General features: G+C 41.8%; 1 protein-coding gene across 1 annotated transcript in view; it reads left to right on the forward strand.

Moving 5' to 3' along the window:
- Window positions 1-20568, forward strand: part of TTC39B (tetratricopeptide repeat domain 39B) — a 146027-nt gene that overhangs the window by 68436 nt on the left and 57023 nt on the right. Inside the window, 1 exon segment of the mRNA XM_037061938.1 lies at window positions 1326-1421. Within this exon segment, the coding sequence (XP_036917833.1) occupies window positions 1326-1421 (96 nt within the window).

Here is a 20568-nt window from a genome sequence, read left to right on the forward strand (position 1 = left end):
TCTCTCACCATTCTCCTCTCTCTAAAAATAAATAAGTAAATAAAATCTTAAAAAAACAAACAAAATACATGCCATTTAATTCAAAATTTTATTCTGAGGAGATAATTGGGCAAAAGTGCGTAAAGGGGTTTATTGTAGTATTATTTGTAGTCACAGATCATTGTAAGCAACCTCCCTGCCCCCAAATGAGGATCTGGTAACAAATTGTGTTACTTCCACTCAGTAGAATGTTGTGCAGACGATAAATACAATAAAGCAATTCTATTAGCTGAGAAGAAAAGGTTATAATGAAGGAAACCAGAATATGTCAGCCCAAAATATGCCTCTTTGACATAAAATTATTTTGAGCTGAAGGCAATTGGGAAGTAGTAAAAGGCAGAAAAAGCTCTCCTTTTTCTGCATAAAGGCAGAATATAAATTCTCTTACTGGAAACACACACTGATCAGCCCATAGAATCTGCAAACAAACCTTATTAAAGTCATCCATGTCTTTCTATCTGCTTCACCATTTACTACCCCTTGCCGAACTCCTTGTCTTGCCAATTATTCACCAATTTATTTATTTATTTTAAATATTTTATTTATTTATTTTTAGAGAGAGGGGAAGGGAAGGAGAAAGAGTGGGAGAGAAACATCAATGTGTGGTTGACTCTCATGTGTCCCCTACTGGGGACCTGGCCTGCAACCCAGGCATGTGCCCTGACTGGGAATCAAACCAGCGACCCTTTGGTTCACAGGCCTGTGCTCAATCCACTGAGCTACACCAGCCAGGGCTATTCACCAATTTATTTATACCTTTGTCTAAAAGGTATAAAAGTCTCCTGCTCTGTTCACTTCTTTGGGTCTTCACTGTCTTGTGAAGGCTCCCATGTACATGTTAAAAGTCAACGAAATTTATATGCTTTCCTCTTGTTAATTTGTGTTTGTCACTTTACTTTTCAGACCCAGCCAGAGACCCCAAGAGGGTCAAGGAAAACTTTTAAAATAATATTTCATTTTAATAAAATATAAAAACATGTATAGATTTACTTGGGAATGATCTGGAAGGATATATACAAGATACGGTGCTATCTTTCAATGGAGAGCCATGGGGGTTGATTTCAATTAATTTCTTTTTTTGTTTATAAGTTTATTGGTGCTGTATTTCAGGAATGTTCACCATGTAACCGAGTAGATTTTTGTTACTTGGTTTACCAAATTGCTAAGAAATGGGGGTGAGATGTACCAAATAATTGAGGGCTTGCGTTGTGTATTTAAATTTATGTGAACTTTTTCTGTAAGACAAAGAAACAAAAACCTCACTCTGCCTTTTTTTTTATCAACAGGCCTTTTCGAGCAGATATGGCAACAAGCAGCCAGCACCTGGCCTCACTTGATGCAAAGCAGGCCCCTGGACAGCGCAGACCATCCAGTGTGAGCAGGTCAGAAAGCATGTAGGGGCCTTCCTGGGGGCCCAGTTTAACTCCTGGGCACACTGTAATGGTGATGTTAGGACAGGGCTCTGTGTTGCATCAATTGGAGGGAAGGGGAGAGGCCCAGGCAGGTAGACTGCCCAATTTACATGTCAGGGAAGGCTCAGGGACTCAGTGAATAGGTGTCCTGTCCCATGAAAGCAGAAAGAAAACTAAATTCAACTTTTAGGGCATAGTTCCTTTTGTTTTTATCTTAAAATATTTTAACCATTAATTTTTAAATAATATAACCACATTGCCAAGCATCAGAGAAAATGGAGGAAAGGAGGAAGAAACCAATTATGACCACTTTAACACAGACTGTTAGAATTTTGGAGTATCTCATTCTAGTCTTTTTCCTTGGCATGTGTGTTTTTTTTTTAAATATTTTATTTTTATTTATTTTTTAGCGGGGATGGGAAGGAGAAAGAGTGGGAGAGAAACATCAGTGTGTGGTTGCCACTCATGTGTTCCCCGCTGGGAACTGGCCTGCAACCCAGGCATGTACCCTGACTGGGAATCGAACTGGCGACCCTTTGCTTCACAGGCCCATGCTCAATCCGCTGAGCAACACCAGCCAGGGTGGCATGTGTTTCTTGAGATGGATATAACTGCAGAGTTTTTGGTCAATATTGTATCATGATTATTATTTTTTATTTATGTTCTTCTTATAATCTTAGTTTAAACATTCATTAAAAATTTTTCATTGTAGTAAATTCAGGAAATATAGAAAAATCACAGAATAAAATATGTATTACTATCACCATAACTATCATAACTTTTTTTAGGTGTATATTCCTTTTTCCCCTTACATATATAGAGATATGATTTTTTTTGCTTAATTTGGATCATATTAAATATACTATTTAGTAATCTGTTTTTTAGGACTTAGTAAATCATGAACAAATTTTCTTTTCATTAGTAGTTTTTATAATATCACACTATATTGCCAAGTACTATTCCTTTCTTGCCTGTTCTGGAATTAACCAGGTGTTTCTTTTTAAACATGTAGGTTATTCCTTTATTAGTTATTAAGGCAGCTCTGGTAAAGCTATTTTTTAGTACCATGAGAAACTGCTTTTCATCTACCCTTCAGGTTTCTTAGGCTTTAAAATACACAGCAGATCTTTATCATTTTTGATTTTGCACTTAAAATTTTAGCTATGAATGAGTATGTTCATAATACTCATGGACTTGGCAGTTTGTTGATGTAAGAAAGGAGTGCAGTAATAGGACTGAGGAGTGGAGAAGAACTTGAATATAACTTCTAAGTATCTTAAAGCACTTATTTTCCACATTACTATTTTATAGCCTATGTTGTCCCTGTGCATGAAAAGCTGGGCTTTCTTCAGAAATATGTGTCCCTCTTTCAGAGTTTTCCTTGAAGTTACCTGACAGTTTCCTAGGTTTCTACTACATGAACATTTGGAATGTGAAGTTTGAAAGCTCTAATAAAATAGGTAAAGAATTATTGAAAGCAGTAATAAATAAGGAGAGCTGTGAGCTGGGTAGACTGGAAATCTTTAGTATATATGTAGTTTTTGAAGTCATAAACCACAAATGCTATTTCTAAGAGGGAGCGAAACAAATGAGAGCGAAGGAGGGAGCCTTTGGGAACAGCCATGGAAAAGATGGCTGAGGGAGTGAGGGTTCCAGCCAGTGCTACTGAGAGAGGAACGACATGGTGGTTGCGGGGTGCACAAGGGGTTCAGGGCAGGGGTGGATTCTAGAATTTGGTCAGTAGAGCCAGGTGTTGCAGAGGTCTGCATGCATGTATGTTGAAAAGTACCCTTTGCATTTGCAGTTAGATATCAGAGACCTTTAGTTTGGAGGATTTCAGGCAGGTTGGGGCAGGAGTCAGGCCGTGGTGGTGAAGGGGAATGGGAGGTGGGGAAGTAGGAAAGTGAGTATCAACTCCTTCTTAAAGCTCTTGCCTATGAAGAAAAGGAGCAGGAGGAGTTGTGTGCTAAGAGAAAACATCAGTGAAGGACCGTTACCTTTTTTTCCTGCTTTAACATTAAATAGAAAAAAGTAAGATTTATGTGTGTTTCTGAGTTGAAAAGGGCCAGAGAAGAAGAGGTTAAAGATACATAAAGGAAGGTCCAGTCAGGATGGCAGCGTAGGTACACGCTCTGCTCGCATTCTCCCATGTCTGAATTGCAGCTAAATTATAGAACCAGCACCCTGAAGAACCATCTGAAGACTGATGAACAGAACTCATATACCATATTTTGCTCTGTATAGTGTGTACCCATGATTTTTGCCCAAACTTTAAGTAAAAAAATCTTTTGTTGTATTTTTATTTCATTTATTTATTTATTTATATTTAGATATTTGTTTTTTGTATTATAAAGGAATTTTAGCATTTGTTTTTGAGCATATTTTACAAGAAATTTTATGTAACAAATGATTACAAAACAGAAGAATAGATACAAGGTACAAGAAATTTTATATACTGGTATTAATTCATGATATTTACTCATCATAGAAGGTCAAGAATTTTTTGTCATTGTCAATATCAGAAGTGTCATCTTCTTTACTTTTTACATTTCCGGTGTCTTCTGAAGAGTCACTTTCCTCATCTCAGTAAATTTCGTCTTCAGTTCTGTCCATTGCATTACCAATGCCACATTTTTTAGACGATTTCACAACCACTTCCTCCTGACACCATTTTACTCTCTTAGGATCCAACCACAAACCTGGGCGATGGGTGCTTTCTTGATTCTGCCTGTAGGTTTTAAATCATTACCAGCTGACCACATCCATGACATCCACTCTTTCTTCATTAGGGCCTTAAATGGCTTGTGTGCTGACACACCAAGAGGTTGCAGTTGGCTGGTTAGCCCACCAGGTTTCACAGCAGTTTGGGTTTTCAAGTCTGCTGCGATTGCTTTTGCACTTTGTGAAGCATGGGCTCTGAAGTGATCAGAAACAAGCAAAGCTGTTTTTTTAAGTAATCCTCCAGGCCTTCGTGACCAGCCTTTGTTAAACTAGATTTTCATGCCTTCTTCATTCATCCATCCTTTTTTGTGCACATGGATGATAACTCCACTTGTAGTCCTTTCTTTCGGAAACGCTTTTCTTTTAAAGATGATCTTAGGAGATCGCTTTGCCCCACCTGCCCAGCAGACTTGAACAGCAGTGGAATGCATTTTCTCATGACCACTAGTTTTAACAGCCATGGTCTTTGCGCCTTTGACGTCGCAGTTCTGTTGGGTGGCACATCAGTGTGAGTGGGACCTCATTCATGCTGGCGATTTGGGACAGCACGAGGTTGTAAGTCTTGTAAAGATTGATAACATAAGAATGAAATTCCAAAACTTGATTCTTGTAGGCTGCTGGAGGTTTTTGGGCAAGTTTCATTCATGTCCTCATGCTCAAACCTTTCCCTTTCATAAAGTTAAAGCACCATTTAGGTGTCCCTGGGAAATCACTGATGTTTTTTCTTGTGCAGTCCTCTTACCTTCTCCTTGTATCATCTTGGTCAGAGAAGAGACCCCAGTCTGACACTGCTCCAGAATCCGGATCCTCACCTCTTCCCCCTCCGGCCACTGTGGAGGTTTCCCTGGCGTTGCCTTCTTCTGTCCTGGCATCTGAAGGAGCTTTTCTTTCTGTTGCCTCCCCAGTCTGATGACACTGTCTGTGGGAGGAGGTCCAAAGGGTCTCTCAGCAGCTCTGTTGCCATGCTTTTTAGCATATTTAAAAACTTTTAGCTTAAAGCTTGCAGTGTACGAAGACCATTTTGACATTTTCCAAGGGATTTTCCGATAATTTCTCTCGCCTAAAGTGTACAGAGGGAAATGTGACCCTGTTCACCCCGTGGTAATAAAGTTGGCATCACCTATCATAGCAAGTGCCTAACAATCAGCATCACCTGTCTTATCAGTGGATAACAATCAGCCTTATCTGTATTACTCTGGCGTAACAAACATTGTTGCTCTTGGTTCCATTTCACTGAATCCTTGGCTGAAACTGCTTTCTTTGTAAGTTCATAGTAAGTTCAACAAAACCAGTTTTTGTATTCCAGGGTATTATTTTGTATATGGAAATTGTTATTGCTCTCCAGAGTTATACTTTTAATGCAGAAGCATAAGTAAAATAATTAAAAACATTTATATAGATATGGAATGAATACTACCCATGTATAATGCGAATCCTTATTTTTCCCTCAAATATTTGGGAAAAAATGTGTGCACTATACCTGGTAAAATACAGTAATTCAGGATATAAAGGAGAAGCCACGTTGAGACTGGTAGGAGATGTGGACGCAAAAAATGGCCGCTTCCATCCCAAGATGTGGTGGTTAAGAATCTGCAGGGATATCTTGTCAGTGGAGGTTCCCCCTGAAGAGGGAGGGGTTTCAGACCCACATTGGGCTCCCCATCCTGGGCCACCAATGCTGGTAAGAGGAGTCCCCACAACATCTTGCTGTGAAAATTAGCAGGGATCCTGTCCATCCTGTGAAAAGGAAAGGTTGCTGTAGTGACGCGTGCACTGACCAGCAGTGCCCACGGCGTCATGGATGAGAGACCAATTCACACGGACTACCGAGTCCTGTGGAGGAAAAGGGCTGGCGAGGCTACTCCCTCAAGCGGGGAGAGCCTCAGAACGGCATTGTTCTCTGTCAAAGGGAGAGAGAGTTGCTGCAGCGGCCGGGCAACTCTCTCACCAGGGGAGAGAGAGTGCCCCGACCCTTGCCTAGTCAGACTTTTATTGGGATTTTTGTACAGGAGTTCAGGTACAGCTTATTAATCACTGTCAAGCAGTAAACAGTACATTGTATACAAAGAACCATTAGGGTTTCTTCTAAATCAGGGCCTGTCAGCTAAAAGGCTACAGAACTTTGGGAACATTAACTCTTCTTCTGCTTGGGCCCTTGTCCTCTAACTAAAAGCATTCTTAAGGCAGATCTCACAGGGTTTCACATACTCCTTCTCAGGCCTAATTACCCAGGGAGCTGGCCATTCCCAGCACAAGGCTACACCAAACTTCCCCATCAAAGGTTTTTAGGCTTTAGTGGCTTAGATCCGGGAAGCGCTTCTCCCAGAGGACATGGGGACTCAGGCTTCATCACAGTCCATCACTCCCTCTTTGTCACAGCCCCCTGAGTCCTTCTATGATGGCCTCCTAAGTGATTGTGTTTGGCCTAGGTTGCCCCTTTGCTGAGGGGGGTCTCACCTGTCTCTGACCATCTAGCCATACTTTGGGGGCAGGGAGATGAAGCAGGGGCAGCATTTGCTGCCAGAGACAAGCCCTGTCTCTTCTGTGGCTCGAATTCCAGAGGTCGCTTACAGCCTTAGACATGGGAGACGGTTTACAATTCCTGAAACCAGGCAGGGCGGTCCCCAACACTGGAGTCCCAGGCATTGCACTTAAAGGGCCTGTGCATGGACTTACTTGCTGATGGACTCACTTGCTCTCACTTTATCATTGGGGCAGCAGCTTGCAAAGCATCAAGGACTGAAAAGGTAGCTTTTTCCCAGACAGAAGTGTTGGAAAAATAGCCAAAGCAATCTTGAGAAGAAGAACAAAGGTGGAGTTATCATGCTACCTTATATCAAGCTGTACTACAAGGCTAAAGTAATCAAAACAGCATGGTATTTGCATAAAAACAGATATGTAAATCAAGGGAACAAAATGGAGAATTCAGAAACAAATCCATGCCTATGTGGTCAATGTATAACAAAGGAAGGAGGAATACACAGTGGGGTAAAGATAGTCTCTTCAATAAATGGTGTTGGGAAAACTGGACGGGTTCATGGAAAAAAATGAAGTGACTACTTCTTATACCATGTACAAGAATAAGTTAAAATGGATCAAATACTTTTTAGTCCTGAAAACCACAAAACTCCTACAATAAAACGTAGGACATAATCTCTGACGTTGCTTTTAGTAATATTTTGGGGGGTATGTCTCTTCCGGCAAGGGAAACAGAAGGGAAAATAAACAAATGAGACTACATCAAACTAAAAAAGATTTTTTTGGTATATTTTATTGACTGTGCTATTACAGTTTTTTCTCCCTTTGCCCCCCTCTACCTGGTACACCCCCTTCCCTGCAGCAGTCTCCCCACTTAGTTAATGTCCATGGTCCGTGCATATATGTTCTTTGGCTTCTCCATTTCCTATACTATTCTTAACATGCCCTTATCTGTTTTGTACCTACCAGTTATGCTTCTTAATCCCTGAATCTTCCTCCGTCTCCTCCACCTCCCCTTACTCCTCTTTTTCCCTCCCAGCTGGTAATCCTCCATGATCTCCGTATCTATGATTCTGTTCCTGTTCGGGTTGTTTGCTTAGTTTGTTTTTGTTTTTTAGATTCAGTTGTGGATAGTTGTCCATTTTAATTTTCATAGTTTTGATCTTTTTCTTTTTCTTAAATGAGTCCCTTTAACATTTAATGTAATAATGACTTGGTGATGATGAACTCCTTTAGCTTTACCTTGTCTGGGAAGCACTTTATCTGCCCTTCCATTCTAAATGATACCTTTGCTGGACAGAGTAATCTAGGTTGTAGGTCCTTGCTTTTCATCACTTTGAGTATTTCTTGTCAGACTCTTCTTGTTTGCAAAGATTCTTTTGAGAAATTATCTGATAGTCTTATGGGAAGTCCTTTGTAGTAACTCTCTGCTTTTCTCTTGCTGCTTTTAACATTCTCTCTTTATCTTTAATCTTTGGCAGTTTAATTATTATTTATCTTGGTATCGTCCTCTTTGGGTCCAACTTGTTTGGGATTCTGTGCTTCCTGGACTTGTATGTCTGTTTCCTTCACCAAACTAGGGAATTTTCTTTCATTATTTTTTCAAAGAAATTTTCAGTTTCTTTCTTTTTCTTTTCTCCTTCTGACACCCGTATGATTCACATTTGAAATTGTCCCAGAGGTTCCTAAACCTATCATTTTGAATTCTTGTTTCTTTCTGTTTTGATTTGAATGTTGATTTTGTTAATTTCTTCTGTTTCAAATCATTGCTTTGAATTCTGGCTTCCTTCACTTTCCTGTTGGTTCCCTGTTTATTTTTCTTTATTTCTTTTAGTGTAGCCTTCACTTCTTCCTTTATTTTGTGGCTGTACTCTTTGAGTTTTTTGAGCATTCTGATCTCCAGTGTTTTGAACTTTGCATCTGATAGGTTGGCTATCTCTGTTTTGTTCAGTTCTTTTTCTGGGGTTTTGTTCTGTTCTTTCATTTGGGCCATATTTCTTTGTCTCTTCAATTTTGGTGGCCTCTCTTTGTTTGTTTCTATGTATTAGATAGAGCTGCTTTTACTCCTTGTCTTGGCATAATCTATATAGAAAAGATACCTGTAAATTGTGTGGGGTGGAGCCTTAGGTAATTGCCAGGGTGGGGCAATCCACTTCACTGCTTTGTGGCTCTTTGTGGGTTGTAGGATGGGGGCGGGGGTGGGGTGGGGCTCGGAAAGAGAATAATGCCACTGCCTGGCTTCTGGAGGTTTGCCTGGCACTCGCCTGTTTCCAGTCACCTTACCCACCTTCTGTACATGATTGGCGCCCTTCCAGCTGCTGCTGTGGGGTTTGCGAATGTTCTGAGCCCAAGAGGGCTGGCCCTTTAAGGGACAAAAATGAAGCAGTTTCTTCCACCGCCCCAACACCCACCAGTCTTTACAGCAGGAGGTAATGGGAGTTTATATTCCTGGTGCTGGAACCCGGGGCTGTGTGGTCTGGCCTGGGACTGGGATGGCTTGCTCCCAAGATTGATCACTCCTGATTTTTGTCCAACACGTGTGAATGTCAGGCTGTGCTGTCCCCCCGCAGCACACCACCTTTACACCCTATCTCTGCGACTCTGATCCTCCTGCCCGTCCGGGTGGTGTGGCTTCTTGAAATCCTTGGTCGTCAGATTTCCATCCAGCTCAATTTTCTGACAGTTCTGGGTTTTATTTGTTTTTTGAGATCTGGTTGTAATTCTATCTGTGGTTGTTAGAGGAGGTGAAGCATGGCTTCTCACGCCTCCATCTTGACAGGAAGTCAAACTAAAAAGGTTTTGCACAACAAGGGAAACCATCAACAAATGGAAAAGACAACCTACTGAATGGGAGAAGATATTCACCAATGATACATACAGTAGGATTAATATCCAAAATATATAAGGAACTCATAAACTTAACAGCAAAAAGACAAACAATCCAATTTAAAAATAGGCAGAGGAATTGAGTAGACATTTCTCTAAAGAGGACAGAACAGATAGCTGATAGACATATGAAAAGGTGATCAATGTTCTAATCATCAGAAATGCAAACGAAAACCACAATGAGATGTTACATCCCACCTGACAGAATGACTATCATAAGCGAATCAACAAAACCGTGTTAGTGGGCATGTGGAGGAAAGGGGACCCTTTCGCACTGTTGGTGGGAATGCAGATTGGTGCAGCTACTGGAGAAAACAGTATAAAATTCATCAAGAAATTAAAAACAGATCCATTTTCCGGACTTCCGCCAAGATGGAGGCATAGGTGGAAACACTGTGCCTTCTCCCACAACCAAGTTTGGATACAACAAAAGTTTTGGAGAACTAAGACACACCCAGAGACCAGAAAACCGAATTATAAGGAAGTCCGACAGCTACGAACCGTTCAACGGGGACGGTAAGAGAGCAGAGCCAGCAGCGGAGCAGGGTCGGGAAGGACAGACCTAGGAGCGCAGGCAGCCCGGACCTAGTCGGGGTGCGGGGCAGACTGACCAAGGTCGCACATTTGCGCGCAGTGAGACGGACCACGCAGGCCCCAGGGGGCAAACCCAGTGGTGGAGGGCTGACAGCGGTGGCACACTCGCGTGCAGTGGAGCGGGGCGCGTGGCCCTGGTGACGGTGGTGGCTGCGGTGCTGGTGGGGGTCGCGGAGGTGGGCGCCGGAGGGAAGCCATTGTCCCTCTTTGACCCCGCCCCCACATGCAACGCCACAACCCAGCGACTGAGTTGCCCTGCTCTGGTGAAAACCTAGGGCTCCGATCCTGCTACTTAACAGGCACGAACAGCCCAAAGGATGGCGCAAGAAGAACTCAAAGTCCCAGAGCCAATAACTCTAAGTGACCAACAGATTGCCAGGCTCTCAGAAGCCCAATTTAAAATGCTATTTATCAGGATGCTCACAGAATTGGTAGAGTACAGTCACAAATTGGAGGAACTTAGTCACAAATTAGAGGAACATATGAAGGCTAAACTAATTGAAATGAAGGGAGATGTCCAGGAAACCAATAGCGATGGAAAGGAAACTGGGACTCAAATCAATGGAATGGACCAGAAGGAAGAACGAAACATCCAACCAGAAAGGAAGGAAGAAATGAGAATTCAAAAAAATGAGGAGAGGCTTAGGAACCTCCAGGACATCTTTAAACGTTCCAACATCCGGATTATAGGGGTACCAGAAGGGGGAAAGAAACAGCCACGAGTGGAAAACTTATTTGAACAAATAATAAAGGAGAACTTCCCCAGTCTGGCAAAGGAAATAGACTTCCAGGAAATCCAGGAAGCTCAGAGAGTCCCAAAGAAGTTGGACCCAAGAAGGAACACACCAAGGCACATCATAATTACATTAGCCAAGACTAAAATGAAGGAGAGAATCCTAGAAGCAGCAAGGGATAAGGGGACAGTCACCTACAAAGGAGTACCCATCAGACTGTCAGCGGATTTCTCAAAAGAGACCTTACAGGCAAGAAGGGGCTGGAAAGAAGTATTCCAAGTCATGAAATCCAAAGACCTACAGCCAAGATTGCTTTATCCAGCAAAACTTTCATTTAGAATGGAAGGACAGATAAAGTGCTTCTCAGACAAGGTCAAGTTCAAGGAGTTCATCATCAACAAGCCCTTATTATATGAAATGCTAAAGGGACTTATATAAGAAAGAGATGATGAGAAATATCAACAGTGAAAGGACAGCAAACTCACAGTTATTAACAACTACACCTAAAACAAAAGCAAACCAAGAGGACAGCTAGATCAGGAGTGGAACCATAGAAATGAAGAACACATGGAGGGTTAGAAACAGGGGGGTGGGAGGAGGAGAAGGGGGGAGAAGGCACAGAAAATAGCATAGATGGTAGGTAGAAAATAGATAGGGGGGAGGGCGAGAATAGTGGGGGAAATATAGAATCTAAAGAAGTTGAGACACGTGGTTATAAACTAAGGGGGGAGAAGGGTGTGGGAGGGAGTGTGCGGGTGGAGAGGAATGAAGGGGGGAATAGAACAACTGTAATGGTATAATCAATAAACTATATTGATTTATTTTTTTGATGTTTTTATAAAATAAACTATATTTATAAAAAAATAAAATAAAAACATCAAAAAGAAAATCAATATAGTTGATTTATCTGTCCTTCCCTACCCTGCTCCGCTGCTGGCTCTGCTCTCTTACCGTCCCCGTTGAACGGTTCGTAGCTGTCGGACTTCCGTATAATTCGGTTTTCTGGTCTCTGGGTGTGTCTTAGTTCTCCAAAGCTTTTGTTGTATACAAACTTGGTTGTGGGAGAAGGCACAGTGTTTCCACCTATGCCTCCATCTTGGCGGAAGTCCTCAATAAACTATATTTACAAAAAAAAGAAAGAAATCAAAAACAGTGCTACCATATGACCTGGCAATCCCATTTATGGATATTTATCAAATGAAATGCAAAACACCAATTCCAAAAGGTACATGCATCCCTGTGTTCACTGCAGCATTATTTATAATAGCCAAGATAGGGAAGCTGTCCATCAATAGATGATTGGATAAAGAAGCAGGACATATATGCAATGGAATATTACTTGGCCATAAAAGAAATCTTACCATTTGTGACAACATGGATGGACCCAGAGGGTGTTACACTAAGTGAAATAAGTCATACAAAGAAAGACAAATACTATATGATTTTGCTTATATGTGAAATCTAAAAACCAAAATTAACAAACAAAATAGAAGCAGACTCAAGTAACACACTAATGGTTGCCAGAGGGGAGGAGAGCTGGGGGAAGAATGAATAAGGTGAAGGGATTAAGAAGTGCAAATTGGCAGTTACAAAAGAGTCGTGAGAACAGAACAACTGTAATGGTATAATCAATAAAATATATTTAAAAAATAGCCATAAGGATACAAAGTGCAGCATAGGGAGTGTAGTCAATAATAATGAAATGACTACATATGCTATCGGGGGGATACTAGAGTTATCTAGGGGGTCACTTCATACGTTATATGAATGTCTAACCACTGTGCTTGTATACCCGAATGCCATAGATACTACTGAATGGCAACTTTAATTGAAAAATAAACAAACAGAAAGATATGTAAATGAAGAAATGGAGGGAAATGTAAGAAGTTATTTAGAGGCACAGTTGAGTGTATAGTATTAGCATTTGCAGATTTCATAGCCCTTTTCCTTTAAAACATTAAATAATAAATTTCCTACTCTGGCTTTTAATCAACAGGTCTTTTAGTGCCTTTGTGAAAACAAGCAGTTGTAAAGGTATGCTGGAGCATCCTAAAATGGCGTCTGTAAAGGGGAGCAAGTCTTCAGATTTGGACAAGGGTGTGGGTAGTTAGCCGGCACACAACAAAGCCGAGTCCTGCCTAGCGTATCACTCCTGCTGTGACTCTCACTCCGCAGATGTACCCCGTGTCCTTACTCCTCTGCACGAAGTTGTGGGGCAGGCAAAAGGGCGTTTTGTTCACTATTTAACAAAGAAGAAATCCTGGATATCAAATGACACACCCAAGGTGCATAGCCAGGCAGTGGTTGAATTGCAGCTTGGTGCTCAGTCTTCTCATTTCCAGGCCAGTGCACCTTTCACGAACCCCTTTGCCTCCCCAGCTTTAATCCCTCTCATGTATTGAATCTTAACAGTGCTTTGACAGGCACAGTTTTCTTTTGTTCTCTAACTTGAAAGAGCCAGGAGGGAATTTTCCCGTAGAAGGATCCTGATGCCTTGCAACTCTGATATTCTTTGAGTTTGAGTTTATTGCTAGTGTTTTTACGGGGCACCACAGCACAAAGCTGCAGCTGTTTGTAGGTTTTGTGTTTGTCACTTCAAATCTGTTGGCACATTAGTTGATGGAGCAGCAGTGTTAAGGTCACTTTTGGAAAAATGAGGAAAGAGTTTCCACCTTGGCTCCAAGCTTTCCCATCACCCCCTCCTTATGACATATCTCTTTATTATTAGAGAGATATGTTTGGTCTTCAAATATGAATTTTTTCCATGGGAAATGTTATAATGACACAGTTGCCCACTTTAAAAATCTCTGAGATAGAGTGTATTTTGTCTTCTTGATGTACCCGAGAAAGTCATTAAAAGCAGGAAGCAGGACAGAGGTCTGGAATCTCAGGATTAATGGAATGGAGAGCAAACCTTTTGTAGAATTTTTAATCCTTCACTTACCAAGCCTGGATTGATAGTTCAGCATGGCGCTGACTATTGGTAGCTTTAGTGAAGCTACCAACAGCCACCTAATGAAGGCTGGGGAAATCCCAGAGTTAGGTGAGGAGCTCTGGTCCCTCAGGAGACTGAGTTCCAGAGACTGTTCAGTGAGATAAGGTTTTCAAATGGCTGAGTCATTAAGGCTGGGACCAAATTTTGACTAGGAGCTTGTGAGAGAAGACGGGGCCCTTTCTCTTTGCTTGGTTAGTAAAGAATGAAGGATAGAGGGAGTTATTGTTTAATGGGTATAGGGCTTCAGTTAGCAAGATGAAAGAGTTCTAGAGATTGGTTGCGCAACAGTGTAAGTATAATTAATGCTGTTGAATTGCACACTTAAAATGATTAAGCTGGTAAGGAAATCCAGGAAGCTCAGAGAGTCCCAAAGAAGGTGGACCCAAGGAGGAACACACCAAGGCACATCATAATTACATTAGCCACGATTAAAATGAAGGAGAGAATCCTAGAAGCAGCAAGAGATAAGGGGACAAAGGAGTTCCCATCAGACTCAGTGGATTTCTCAAAAGAGACCTTACAGGCAAGAAGGGGCTGGAAAGAAGTATTCCAAGTCATGAAAGGCAAGGACCTACATCCAAGATTGCTCTGTCCAGCACAGCTTTCATTTAGAATGGAAGGGCAAATAAAGTACTTCTCAGATAAGGTCAAGTTTAAGGAGTTAATCATCACCAAGCCCCTATTATAGGAAATGTTAAAGGGACTTATATAAGAAAAAGAAGATGAAAAATATTAACAGTGAAAGGACAGCAAACACACAGGTATTAACAACCACACCTAAAATGAAAACAAAAGCAACTTAAGCAGACAACTAGAACAGGAACAGAACCACAGACATGGAGATCACATGGAGGGTTAGCAACAGGGGAGTGGGAGTAGGAGAGGGGAAAAGGTACAGAGAATAAGTAGCATAGATGGTAGGTAGAAAATAGACAGGAGGAGGGCAAGAATAGTATGGGAGATGTAGAAGCTAAAGAACTTATGACACATGGACATGAACTAAAGGGGGGGAATGTGGGAGGGAGAGGGTGTGAGGGTGTGCAGGGTGGACGGGAATGAAGGGGGGAAATGGGACAACTGTAATAACAATAAAAAATTTATTAAAAAAGGAAAAAAAAAGACTATCTTGGAGGATGTAATTTAGATGCATGGAGAAGTGGGCTTTTAACGCACCCCTGAATGAAATTTAGGCCCTAAATTGCAGACTTCTCTTGTGAGGATGGTGATGGTGATGGTGATGGTGATGGTGATGGTGATGGTGATGGGCTAGAGCCTGCCCTACCAAGCTCATTCTTTTATGGAAAGCACAGGCCAAGGTGAGCCCGCTTTCCCTATAGAAAGGGGCTGGACCACTCATGCCCAGTTTTTCTTTCCAGTAAACCAGTCAGATAACTCCTCTCTGGGGAAGGAATGAGAAGTGAGGAGAGTCCAGGAGTGTTAATCCACTAGATTTCCCTCAGGCAGATCTGAGAAGTGGGAAGAGGAGTTCTTCCCTCCCACTTGTTACCCTCTAACTCATCTGCAGGTTTCCTAGGTAGCTACTGTAACATTTTCAACTTAACATCATTGTTGACAATGCTCCCCTATTCATCGTTGAAAAACTGATTACTATTGAGCCTTTGTTACATGGAGGTGGATTTAAAATAAGTTCCTATTAGAGATGCTTTTGTATAGTTCTGAGATGTTAATAACTGTTCATTTGGGTGTGAAATTATTTTAAATAATCGATTTTATCAAGTAAAGGGAGCTACTGAAAATGTAAGGAATAACTTAGAGGAAGTCAGAAGTATTACATTATTATATATTGGTTTTGTAGAGTTCTGTTCATTTTAATACAAATCATAAAAATTCCCTCTGTTCCTTTTAATCAACAGGGCTTGTGATCACATTTGGTGAAAGTAGGTCATCAGATTATGAGCAAAGTGCAGAGAAACTGCCAGGTCAGAAAATGTGAGTGTGTATTTTGTTCTTGTCAGGCGAGGCTGGGCAGTTTGACACTCCTGGAGAATTATACTAACGCCTCAGTATAAGTAGTGCTTACAGTTTATTTCCGTGAGCTCACCTGGTTTTTATAACTACCTTGTAAAGTAGTAACAGCGGCTTGACTATCCCGTCTTACAGATAAGGAGACAAACTTTGAGAGGCGATGTGCTGGTTCAAGGTTACAGAGCTGGGAAATGGCACAGATCAGACTTTTCCTCGTTTTTCTTTAAAACATTACTTTTATGTGTAATATTTATATAAATCAATTTTTCATCATAAAAGTAACATGAAAAGATTTAAAATAATTGGGAAAGAGGAGGAAAAAAGTCAACAATTACTTCTCTACCCAATATAAGTCAGTATAAACTGTGAGTTCTCTGAGGGTAACAACAAAATCTCCGGGTCAGTAATTGAAAGGTATTGGGAGTTTGAGGTCTGGTTACTGAGAATCCCAGTTTGAGAGGAACCTGTATGGACAGAAAACTTTTGATTGTAGCTCTTAGCAAAGGNTGGATTTAAAATAAGTTCCTATTAGAGATGCTTTTGTATAGTTCTGAGATGTTAATAACTGTTCATTTGGGTGTGAAATTATTTTAAATAATCGATTTTATCAAGTAAAGGGAGCTACTGAAAATGTAAGGAATAACTTAGAGGAAGTCAGAAGTATTACATTATTATATATTGGTTTTGTAGAGTTCTGTTCATTTTAATACAAATCATAAAAATTCCCTCTGTTCCTTTTAATCAACAGGGCTTGTGATCACATTTGGTGAAAGTAGGTCATCAGATTATGAGCAAAGTGCAGAGAAACTGCCAGGTCAGAAAATGTGAGTGTGTATTTTGTTCTTGTCAGGCGAGGCTGGGCAGTTTGACACTCCTGGAGAATTATACTAACGCCTCAGTATAAATAGTGCTTACAGTTTATTTCCGTGAGCTCACCTGGTTTTTATAACTACCTTGTAAAGTAGTAACAGCGGCTTGACTGTCCCGTCTTACAGATAAGGAGACAAACTTTGAGAGGCGATGTGCTGGTTCAAGGTTACAGAGCTGGGAAATGGCACAGATCAGACTTTTCCTCGTTGTTTTTCTTTAAAACATTACTTTTATGTGTAATATTTATATAAATCAATTTTTCATCATAAAAGTAACATGAAAAGATTTAAAATAATTGGGAAAGAGGAGGAAAAAAGTCAACAATTACTTCTCTACCCAATATAAGTCAGTATAAACTGTGAGTTCTCTGAGGGTAACAACAAAATCTCCGGGTCAGTAATTGAAAGGTATTGGGAGTTTGAGGTCTGGTTACTGAGAATCCCAGTTTGAGAGGAACCTGTATGGACAGAAAACTTTTGATTGTAGCTCTTAGCAAAGGGGCTCCTGGGCTCCTGGGTAAAGCAGAAACTTTCTCTGGATGATGCACGTAGCAAAGACTCTACAATCCTATTTCCATCTGCTCCCTTGATCCATAACAGCCTTCCTCTTCCCTCACCACACACATATCCTCATATCGTGGTGGATAATGAACTGCTGACATGTTGACTATTTCTTTTTTAAAATATAGTTTATTGGTTATGCCATTACAGTTGTCCTATTCCCCCCCTTCATTCCCCTCCACCCTGCATACCCCTCCCCCACCATTCCCCCCTTTCATTTATGTCCATGTGTCACAAGTTCTTTAGATTCTATATTTCCCATACTATTCCTGCCCTCCCCCCTATTTATTTTCTACCTACCGTCTATGCTACTTATTCTCTGTACCTTCTCCCCCCTTCTCCTCCTCCCACCCCCCTGTTGCTAACCCTTCATGTGATCTCCATTTCTATGGTTCTGCTCCTGATCTAGCTGTCCTCTTAGTTTGCTTTTGTTTTAGGTGTGGTTGTTAATAAGTGTGAGTTTGCTGTGCTTTCACTGTTCATATTTTTTATCTTCTTTTTCTTATGTAAGTCCCTTTAACATTTCATATAATAAGGGCTTGGTGATGATGAACTCCTTGAATTTGACATTATCTGAGAAGCACTTTATCTGCCCTTCCATTCTAAATGAAAGCTTTGCTGGATAGAGCAATCTTGGATGTAGGTCCTTGGCTTTCATGACTTGGAATACTTCTTTCCAACCCCTTCTTGCCTGCAAGGTCTCTTGAGAAATCAGCTGACAGTCTGATGAGAACTCCTTTGTAGGTGACTGTCCCCTTATCTCTTGCTGCTTCTAGGATTCTGTCTATTTTAATCTTGGCTAATGTAATTATGATGAGCCTTGGTGTGTTCCTTCTTGGGTTCTACTTCTTTGGGACTCTCTGAGCTTCCTGGATTTCCTGGAAGTCTATTTCCTTTGCCAGATTGGGGAAGTTCTCCTTTATTATTTGTTCAAATAAGTTTTCCATTTGTGGCTTTTCCTCTTCCTCTTCTGGTACCCCTATAATTTGTATGTTGGAACATTTAAAGATGTCCCGGAGGTTCCTAAACCTTTCCTCATTTTTTTTGAATTCTTGTTTCTTCCTTCTTTTCTGTTTGGTCGTTTTTTTCTTCTTTCTGGCCCACTCCCTTGGATTTGAGTCCCAGTTTCCTTTTCTACCGCTATTGGTTTCCTGTGCATTTCCCTTCATTTCAGTTAGTTTAGCCTTCATTTGTTCCTCTAATTTGTGACTAAAATCAACCATTCTGTGAGCATCCTGATCACCAGTGTTTTGAACTGTGCATCTGAAAGGTTGGCTATCTCTTGGTCTCTTAGGAGTATTGGCTCTGAGGCTTTGAGCTGTTCTTGAACCATAATGTTTTGGTCTGTTTGCACCTGTTACGTATGAGGGGCAGAGCCTTAGATGTTCACCAGGGTTGGGCAACCCAGGTAGGTGGGTTGTGATGTTGTATGTGGGGGCAGGGTCAGAGAGGGGCAGTGGTGTTTGCTCTGCTCTTTCTCAGATTTCAGTCCCCTCTGCTGCTTCCCGAAAGCAACCCGGGCCCCCCTGGTGCTGGTTCCCGGGTGTGTGGGCCTGTGCACCCTCCAGGACCCTGTGGGTCTCTCCAGCGAATTCTCCGTGAGCCTGGGAGCCTCTCCCTACCCCTTGACCCGAGAAAGTCTTTCCAATTGGTGCTTTCAGGCTCTAATTCCTGTTGCTGGGGCCCTAGCCTGAGCAGTCTGTCTCACTGCTCCCACCTTCGCTTGGTTTATCTGCGTGCAAATGTGTGACCGCACTCAGCCAGCTGTCTTGCGCCCTCACTGGGTCTGCTGTTGCCACTCCATGCCTGGGATCTGCCAACCTCTGCCTGAGCTCCTGGGTTGGCTGACCTTCCCTGCCCTACCCCACTCCACCGATGATACCACCCCTCTTACTGGTCTGGCTGAATGGTTCGTTGTTGTCGGACTTCTGTACAGTTCAGTTTTCTGTGTTTTGGCTGCATTTTTGTTACTAAAACTTTGTTGTCTTTAAACTTGGTTGTGTGAGGAGGCACACTGTTTCCACTTATGCCTCCATCTTGGCCGGAAGTCTCATGTTGACTGTTCCTTAAGGAATATAACCTTTGTTTCTTCTGTACACACTGTGAAATGGGGGGGGGGCACGCATTTCAAGGATGAGGCAGTGGGGTCAGGAAAGTTAAGTGACTTTCTGAAGATCATGTGGCTGGAGAAAGGCAATGCTGACTGCCCATTTCCAGTCCCGGAATTGACATACTATCATGCAGGCTTGAGGAGGATGCCATGTTGATGAGCCTCTTGCAAGATATGTGGCTATTTTTAAATGGCCATGCCCTTGACTCCAATCTGATTGGACAGGTGTGGCGGGGCTGGGCAGAAGTATTTGAACATCTTCTGCCAGATGTGGGCAGCCATTTCAGGCTCTTAACCTAAGGAGGCAGTGTTTGTTTTAGGAAGAGTAGTGTGTGAGTGGTACCCAGGATGGATTAGAGCAAAATTTGTGTTATTTGGGGACTTGTTGGGCCCATCCCAGGCCTACTGAGTCTGGAACTCTGGTGGTAGGGCCCAGCATTGTGTTTTATAACAGGCCCTCAAGGTAAGTTTAATACATTCTGAAGCTTGAGAACCACTGAATCAAAGCCAGAAAAATCAGGAAGGTATTCCTGGAGACTGTTTCAGAACTCAGAGTTGAAGTGATGAGAGTCTCAGTGAATGTGATAGCAATGGAAATGGAGAGAACTGACTCCACGGGATGTTGGAGAGGTTCTGGCTGAGATTCAGTTTGCTCTCTTAGTCATTCCTTGCCAAACACATGGTGGTGCCAATATTGTGTGGGTGTACGTGTGTGTGGGGAGGTCTTAATTCCATGTGAGCATTTTAGTAAACAACTTAGAAAGGTGGAGTTTACAGGATTTGGAGGTGCTGAGCTCCCACTTTTGTTTATCCCTGTAAGCTGGGGCATTTACATGCATCCTGCCAGGTGACAGTGTGGCCAGCCGAGATGCAGAGGTGATCATTTGTTCAGCAAGGGGACCAGTATCTGCTCACAGCCCATTTCCCTGTAGTAAAAGATGAGTTGTAACCCGAGACCTGGTGGGAGTGAACATAAGAGAACGGGGGAGAGGTAAAACGGGAAAACCTACTAGTTGAGGGGGTGATTAGAATGGGAATGGGGGTTTCTGAACTGAAAACTTCTTTTTGTCCTTAGCATAAAATGCATTCTCCCTGCCGTTACGGTTCTTGCTTTCTGCCTGCCTACTATACTCATTTTCTCACACTCTCTGCTTTGCTCACCACATTCCCAGCTTAGAATCTG

Source organism: Sturnira hondurensis, unplaced genomic scaffold (assembly GCF_014824575.4).
Source record: "Sturnira hondurensis isolate 20B ecotype Veracruz unplaced genomic scaffold, ASM1482457v3 Scaffold0013559, whole genome shotgun sequence".
Lineage (NCBI taxonomy): Eukaryota > Metazoa > Chordata > Mammalia > Chiroptera > Phyllostomidae > Sturnira > Sturnira hondurensis.